Raw genomic sequence first — 7,990 nt, forward strand, 5'->3', positions numbered from 1 at the left:
GTCACTGGGCCTGGCTTGGGCATCTGCAACCTCAAAGCCCACCCCCTAGTGACACACTTTCTCCAATGAGGCCACACCTCCCAATAGTGTCATTGCCTGTGAGCCTGTGGGGGCCATTTGCATTCAGACTACCACACCAGAGCACAGGAGGGCAGGGCTGAGCCTGGGACTGCCCGGGGCACCAGCCCCTCCTACCCCATGCCTATTCTGCCCACAGGCAAGCCTTGTAAGCAAGTCCAGATCCAACCTAACACAGTGAACACCCTGGCCTGTCCACTCCTCTCCAACCTGGCCACTCGGCTCTGGCTGCACAATGGAGCCCCTGTCAATGCATCTGCCTCCTGCCGTGTGCTGCCTACTGGGGACCTGCTGCTGGTTGGCAGCCAGCAGGGGTTGGGGGTGTTCCAGTGTTGGTCCATAGAAGAAGGATTCCGGCAGCTTGTGGCCAGCTACTGCCCAGAGGTGATGGACGAGGAGGCGATGAGCCGAAAGGACCAGCGTGATGGTATCCCGGTCATTATCAACACATCAAGAGTGAGCGCACCAGCTGGCGGCAGGGCCAGCTGGGGTGCAGACAAGTCGTACTGGAACGAATTCCTGGTGATGTGCACTCTGTTTGGGCTTGCTGTGGTGCTTCTGGTTTTGTTCTTTCTGTACCGACATCGGGATGGCATGAAACTCTTCCTAAAGCAGGGTGAATGTGCCAGCGTGCACCCCAAGACTCGCCCTGTAGTGCTCCCCCCTGAGAGCCGACCACTCAATGGTGTCGGCCCTCCTAGTACCCCGCTTGACCACCGGGGCTACCAGGCTCTGTCAGACAGCTCCCCGGGGCCCCGAGTCTTTACCGAGTCTGAGAAGAGGCCGCTGAGTATCCAGGACAGCTTCGTGGAGGTTTCTCCCGTGTGTCCCCGGCCCCGAGTTCGACTGGGCTCTGAGATCCGAGACTCTGTAGTATAAGAGCCGACTTTAGATGTAGCCACCCTGGCCTCGGGGGACCAGTGAATGTTCGGTGGAGGCCAGCGAGACCTCTGCTCCTCACAGGGCACGACCACGGTACGCTGCCTGAGGCGGCTGGTAGCACAGCCCCGAGAGCCTAGCCAGCTGGTTCCAGTTCCTGGCTGAAGATGGGGCTGCCTGCAGGGGCCAGAGGGCCCTTGTCTGCGTGGCAGGACTCTGCTACTTAAACTGAGCCCTTTGATTAAAACTGCAAATGTGAAGCCAGAGCAAGAGTGAAAAGAGACAGAGACAAGGAAGACTGCGACACAGCCACTCCAGTTCAGCCTGCTGGGCTCTTGGGGACTTATCCAAAGTGGCTTTGTGAGCCAGAGTTGGGACTCCCTCCCCCACTGGCCTCTTCTACCGCCTTACTCTGCTGCCGAGGGCTTCCCTTTCTCAGTGCAGAACCAGGGCCCTTGCTCCAGCCTCAGTCGCTGACACCCCACCACACCACCTCAGGGACCAGAGGGCTAGGCTGGTTCTGCAGCCCTCATCAGACCCCAGGCTCAGTTCCAGTTCCCAGACTTTTCCGGATTATTCCGGACTTTTCTGGCCTGTATCAGGCTGTGGCCTCGAGAGCAAGGGAGTGACCCCAGGGGAGTTTGTGATAGAAGACCGTTGCCTACTGCCTTTTCCCCAGCCAGAAGACTGTACCCTCACCAACCTCATCAGTCCTATCTTCCAACACAAGGACTTCTGGACCCTCCCTGGTTCTAGTTCACCCTGCCCTCACTTATCACTCTTAAGGGATACTGACACTGCCCATCACAAGGACTCTGAATTACGTGGGTTTTATATATTTTTTTTTTGATAAGAAGCACTTTACTTTCTTTTTTAAATAAAATCTGACAGATTATAGGTAATTGAGGTCCTGACTCTTGAAGCACTTTGCTTTGTGTATATGTGTATACATGTGGAGGCCAGAGGTTGTCCTGCTTTATGGGATGTGAACGCGTGCATGTATATGTGTGGAGACTAGAGGCTTTCACCTCATTCGACAGGGCCTCATCAGCTTGGAGTTCACCATTAGGACAGACTGGCCGGCCAGTGAGCTCCAGGGACCCTCCTGCCTCTGCCTCCCCTCATACAGGCAGATGCCAAGTGAGAGGTCTTCCCCAGCCTGACTGCTTTTGAATTTTATCTTTCTGGGGGTTCCAAAACAATTTTCTGAAGGATGATGTCGCCTGGTAGTGTGGTTCTTAGCGGGGGGGGGATTCCTTTCCTCTGCACCCAGTTCAGGGCACAGAACAGGACTTTTCTTTGGCTTACCTACCATTCGGTAAGTTCTCATTCGTATGGAAATGTACTCGGGTGTACAAAGCAGGGATGATCAGGTGCTCCTACAAGCCCAGTCTTGTGGCTAGTGTCACACAAGGAAGTCAAACTCTAAACCTTTATTACCAATTAGTAAAAACAGTGATGACAACAGTAGTGAGAAGGGGAAGGTCCTCCCCTGCCAGGGGGCCGGACGCTGCAGTGCCCTCTCCAGGCTGGGCCGGCACCGGCCCTGACACCGCAGGCATAACCTTGGCCACATTTCAGCAGTGGGAAGGTCTTGGACAGGATGTTGGTCCTCAGAAGGCATCACAGGACAATCTTAAAGGAGCTGCACAAGGGAAGCAAGTTGGGGTTGGCTTTTTTGGTTTGGTTCTGGGGATCAAACCCAGGGCCTGATCCCTGTTAAACGTATACAGTCTACCACAGAGCCATACTCTAGCCAAGTTGGGTTTTCTGATAGAAGAGGGCGCTACAGACCTTACCAATCACACCCACTTCTCTCCTGTGACCCCCCCACACACACACAAGTTCTGGCTGGCCTGGGATTCACTATGTGGACCAAGCTGGCCTTGCACATGCAATTCTGCCTTTGCCTTCTGTGTGCTGGGGCCAGAGACCTGCACCACCGGTTTAAGATTCTCGTTTGAGGGCTGGGCATGTAGTTCAGCAGAGTACTTGCTTCACAGGTTTGAAACTTGGTGTTCGATCCTTGGCACCACATAAACTAAGCATTCTAGCACTCAGGAGTTAGAGAAAGGGAGGCCAGGGGATCAGAAGTCTACGCTATGTCTAGTGTCGCCTGCCTTTAATACCAGTAACGGGAGGCAGAGGCAGGTGGAGTTTAAGGTCAGTCTCAGCTACAGGAGACCCTGTCTCAAGAAAACAAAAATGGAGTAGGCTAGGACCCCTGTGTCCACTCTGGAAGAAGAACATCCTGACACATCCTTATAATAATATCTCAGAGTAGATGGGTATCAGAGTGCAGGGAGCGCTTATCACACCTGGCAAAGTCTGGTGAGCGAGAGATGACATGCTGGAACTCGGAGAGATTGATGGTCCCATCCCTGTCAATGTCTGACTCTTCCAAGATCTGGGAAAGGGAGGACTTTAGACTTCGGCCTCAACCCTGCCCACCCAGCATCCCTGGGCCCAGCTCACATTGTCAATGAGCTGCTTCATCTCAGACGCACTGAGCCGCGTGTCCTCGCCCTCTCCTGTGAGGCAGTTCACAAGCCGACTCAGGTCGTCTCTGTCCAGGGTCCCATCGTCATCGAAGTCTAGGCATCAGACACAGGGAGCAACGGGGCATGCTCAAGAGGCATTCCACAGGCACACTGGCTCCCATTTCCTGTGTGGGAAGGAGCGGGTCCAGCAGTTCTTAGGGTGCTTACCAAAGATGCGGAAGGCATAATGTGACTTGATGTCTGGGGTTGCTGTGTCACTGAAGACGCTCAGGAGGTCCAGGAAGTCCTCGAAACTCAGGCTGTCTCTGGTGGGGGACGTGGAGAAGACCATGCAGATTCGCTCCTTGAACGGGTTGGCCTAGATAAGAAAGCCTTCTGTGAACGTCACAGAGCAGCCTGGGTTACATACTCAGCCATCTCGACTCGAAACTTCTTTTGAGGCGGGGTCTCATAAACCCAGGCTGGCTTCAAACTCCCGATCTTCCTGCCTCTACCTCCCAAGTGCTGGATTACAGGCGTGCACCAGATGATTGATTCCCTTCTGGAGACTACAGGAAGCTGACTACAGTAGCACCATGGAGTTCAGACTCAACGGGGAGACTTCTGAGGCTAGCACACGGAGGCACACGAGGGACCACTAGGCCAGCCAGGGATGTTTCCCGGAGGTCTACCCCAGGCACATCACAAGTGGAGTCACAGCAGAAGGAAGGCATGCTAAGCAAGGCAACAGGATGAGCAGACTATGAATTCTAACTGTATGGGTGCACAAACATGCCACCAGACTTGTGGAATCGAAGGGTAACTTTCAATAGTCAATTCTTTTCTACCATGGGTTCCAAGGATCAAACTTAGGTCCGAGGGCTTACAAGGCAATTGTTTTTTTGTTTGTTTATTTTATTTTTCAAGACAAGGTTTCTCTCTGTAGCCCTGGCTCTCCTGGAACTCACCCTATAGAACAGGCTGCCCTTGAACTCACAGAGATACACCTGCTTCTGCCTCCCAAGCACTGGAAATAAAGTTGTGTATCACCCCACCTGGCACAAGGCAAATGTTTTTTTCTGCTAAGCTACTTGGCTACACCAAGCTGGTCATTTTAAAATAGACTTAATTGGACAATTCTTTTGTTACAGAGCCAGTCTCTTTGCATAAAAATTTCACAGCACACAGGTGTTATGGTGCACACTTTTAATCCCAGCACTGAGGAGGCAAAGGCAGGTGGATCTCTAAGAGTTCAAGGCCAGCCTGGTCAACAGAGCGAGTTCCAGGACAGCCATGGCTACACAAAGAAACCTTTATGTTGGGGAAAAATAAAACAAAAAAGTTATTAATTCACAGCAAGCTGGGCACGGTGATGCATACCTGTAATGCCAGTACTCAAAAGGCAGGCAAAGGAGGATTGAAGTGAGTTCAAGGCCAGTGGAGGCCACATAGTAAAATCCGTATCAGAAAAGAAGAAATAGTGGGTTCGCTCAGTCAGTAACATACTTGCCATGTAAACATAATTTTACTCCCCTATGAAATATGCATTCAGTCCCCAGAACTGTTGTTTTGAAAAGGGAAGAGTGGACCAGAGAGATGACTCCGTGATTAAGCCACTACTGCTCCTACAGAGGACCCAGCTCACTTCCTAGCACCTATGATGGGCAGCTCACAACCACCTCTAACTTCAGCACCAGAGGATCCAAAACCTGCTGTGCTCCACAGGCACTGGCCCTTACATGTGTATGTAGCCACACACACACAGCAATTACATATCATCATCATCGATGTTATCAAAATAAAGTCAGGGTGTGGCGGCACGTGCGTAACAGTCACTTGGAACAGCAGGAAGAGTTAGGGACTGTAGCAGACACAGGGTGGACACAGTGGGTAGAGGACTGAACCTTGAGCTCTGGAAGGCTGAGGATCTGCTCAAATGACACTCGGGCGTGCAGTGACTCCTCCATGGTCCGATGCTCCGGGGGAAGCAACTCACAAAACCGCCGGTGGGCCCTGGCGGAGAGAGGGGAACTCAGTGGCACCCTCAAGCAGTCAGTCTGTTTACTACGTCCACAGCCTGCGGTTTGAATGCCCTGTAAACCAGCTGTGTAACTAAGTCACATACCTAGGGCTTCCAGTCAGGAGGCAATCTTCAGCCAGAACGGTAAGTCACACAACAACAGAGGCTTGGAGCCCCTTCTTAGGGTGGGTATTTATGGAGGAGACACGGTATCTGAAGGGACTCTGACCACGGCAAGCATGGGGAGCATGGCTCTGGCAGGCTTTGCCTTTCTTCTCCTCTCTTCCCTCTGACTTGCTAAAAACCTACATTCCTAAAGCTAGCCCCCAGGGTCTATTCTCTTATTTGGCTACTTCATCTTCCTGGGGCAGACTACCAAAGCCCCGTTATCAAACTATTGAAGTCCAGCAACCAAAAGCCCCCTTTGGTTCACCTAATTAACATGCCCAATCTTTACCTTTATAAACTGCCATTTTCCTGTGTGTCACAAATGTTTCCTCTATCCAGAGACAGTCTTTTGTCCTACTGGACAAATATTCCTTCCCCTTGTCTCCTTCCCCTTCTTTCTCATCCTCTGTCTCCTGTCTTTGCCTCTTATTCCCTGCCCTCTGTCCCTCTGAGGCAAATGAATCTCCTTTGTGCTGAGAACTTGGTCTTGGGGGTCCTGAGCTGACACTTTCCCTTTCAGTATCAGGCATTCTTTGTAATGGTTCTGGCAGGAAAAAAGTATTTTAGAGCTATCTGTGATGTCTATAGATAGTCCCTTTGGCTTTCAGACTACAGAAACAATAGGCCCCAAGAAATTGGAATTCCCCAGTAATCTCATTTGAGAAGGATGAAGCCTCTTGTCGGCAAAGCAGGAAACATCTACCAGGAAGAGAGTTCACACGGTTCTACTAACTTGTCAGATCACCTTTCATAAAAGACTGGAGCTGAGACCATGATGGGGTGTGTGGGGGACCTGCATCTTGACTAGGACTGCTCAGTTATGCATACCTCTTGCCATATATTTAAATATAAACCTCACATTAGCTGGTCATGAAGACTGGCTTGGAGGGAGGGGTTGGTCACTGGACTTCTTTGTTCGTTTTCCCAACGTGGCCACATTGTATACATTTCCTTTCTCTGCTTTTCAATACTGTCCCTTTAATTGGTTTACAGAAGGCAGGTAGCCCAGCCTAGCTGGTTATGACTGCCTGTGGACTAAGTTCCTTGACCCTAACATTACAGTTACAATTTTAAAGACTCCAAATAAAATAATGGAGAGGTTAAGAAAGGAGCTATAGCACAGTGCGTGGTGGCGCATGCCTTTAACCCCAACACTGGAGAGACAGAGGCAGGTGGATCTCTCAGTTCCAGGCCAAGCTAGTTTACAAAGTAAGTCCAGGACAGCCAGAGCTATACAGAGAAATCCTGTCTGGAAAAACCAAGACAGCAAAAGAAGAAGAAAAATGAGCTTTAAGTGACCCTAAAAAACAGGGAGGAAAAAAAAAGATGCTATTTTCACTACAACGACCCTGTTTCAGTCACCAGCTCTTTCCCCCTAGAATTTCATTGCCATGGGGAGACCAGGAACCTAACTCGAGCGCCCTGGCCATCAAGGCACTTACACTGTGCTTTATAAAGCTACCAGAACTCTCTGAAACCTGTTCCCTTGTTCTAGAACCTCCTCCCGAAGATTTAAGTAACATGGGAATCACTCAGCACCTCCTGGACAAAGTCAGGGCTCAGTAAACGTTAACGGTTACTGAATTAAACAGGTAAAGTTGGGAGAAGAGCGAGCCAAGACTCAAGGCTTCTTGTTTTTGCCAGAAGACAAAGTCCGCACAGAGCGGCAGTTCCTTCCAAGAGAGCCGGAAGTTAGGCAGTGAGGAGGCTGAGTAGGCTAGCCGAGCTCAAACAGACCAAGTTTTCCTGGATACACAGAGGTGTTTGCAAGCTGCAAAGCTGAGGCCCGGCCGGAGGCAAAATTTGCACTCTGGGCCTCCGGTTCCAGATCCACTGATCTTGATGCCGGTGAAGCACGGCCCCACCGTCGGAGGTGCTCGGTCCGCCCCCGACCCCCAACCGCTAGAAGGGCACCCCCAAAGCACCACCCTTGGCAATCCTCCCGAGGTGGAGGGAGAGGGTCAGGGTAGTACTCACAGGAGAATCTCCTGCTTGGTCAGGAACGTCAGGTCCTGAAAGGCAAATTCAGACGAGGGTCGGCAAGTCGCCCGAAAGCTACGGCCTCCCCGCCGCCTGCTCCTCCCCGAGCCCCACTTCCCCGCGCGGGCCCGCACGCGAGCTCCGCGAGAACTGGCGCCCCGCGCACCTGGTACTCGGCCAGCAGCTCCTTGGACAGGCGACTGCCCGAGCCTCCCATCGCCGCGGTGCGCGCTCAGCTCGGCCAACTCTCCCCGGGACGCCGGCAACTTTCTCACTTCCGTCCTCGGGGCCCGCGTCCCCGCCCCGTCCCCGCAGCAACCGCCTCCGCCCCCGGGCCCGCCCCTGCCTACGATGCCCTGGCCCCCTAGGCGCGGCTCAGCCGGCC

The 7,990-nt window shown here is 52.4% G+C and overlaps 2 protein-coding genes across 3 annotated transcripts in view; one reads left to right on the forward strand and one right to left on the reverse strand.

The window, feature by feature from the left end:
* Sema4b (semaphorin 4B) overlaps positions 1 to 1,859 on the forward strand; it is a 38,727-nt gene extending 36,868 nt beyond the window's left edge. Inside the window, exon 15 of the mRNA XM_021653730.2 lies at positions 218 to 1,859. Coding sequence (XP_021509405.2) covers positions 218 to 957 — 740 coding nt within the window. The 3' untranslated portion in view covers positions 958 to 1,859. The remainder of the gene's footprint in view (positions 1 to 217) is intronic.
* A 516-nt stretch (positions 1,860 to 2,375) lies between these two features.
* Cib1 (calcium and integrin binding 1) lies at positions 2,376 to 7,951 on the reverse strand. 2 transcript variants are annotated; one of them, XM_021653718.2, is made up of 7 exons: positions 7,772 to 7,948; positions 7,603 to 7,637; positions 5,342 to 5,450; positions 3,666 to 3,816; positions 3,433 to 3,551; positions 3,276 to 3,364; positions 2,376 to 2,602 (listed from the first exon to the last, which is right to left on the reverse strand). In XM_021653718.2, exons 1-7 carry the CDS (start codon positions 7,820 to 7,822, stop codon positions 2,581 to 2,583), a joined length of 576 nt encoding a protein of 191 aa, XP_021509393.1. In that variant the 5' UTR covers positions 7,823 to 7,948; the 3' UTR covers positions 2,376 to 2,580. The 2 variants fall into 2 exon arrangements, with proteins under 2 accessions (XP_021509393.1, XP_060223392.1); XM_060367409.1 differs by lacking the exon at positions 3,276 to 3,364 and having other exon boundaries at positions 7,772 to 7,951.
* Between the last annotated feature and the right edge of the window lie 39 nt (positions 7,952 to 7,990).

Source organism: Meriones unguiculatus, chromosome 14 (genome assembly GCF_030254825.1).
Source record: "Meriones unguiculatus strain TT.TT164.6M chromosome 14, Bangor_MerUng_6.1, whole genome shotgun sequence".
Lineage (NCBI taxonomy): Eukaryota > Metazoa > Chordata > Mammalia > Rodentia > Muridae > Meriones > Meriones unguiculatus.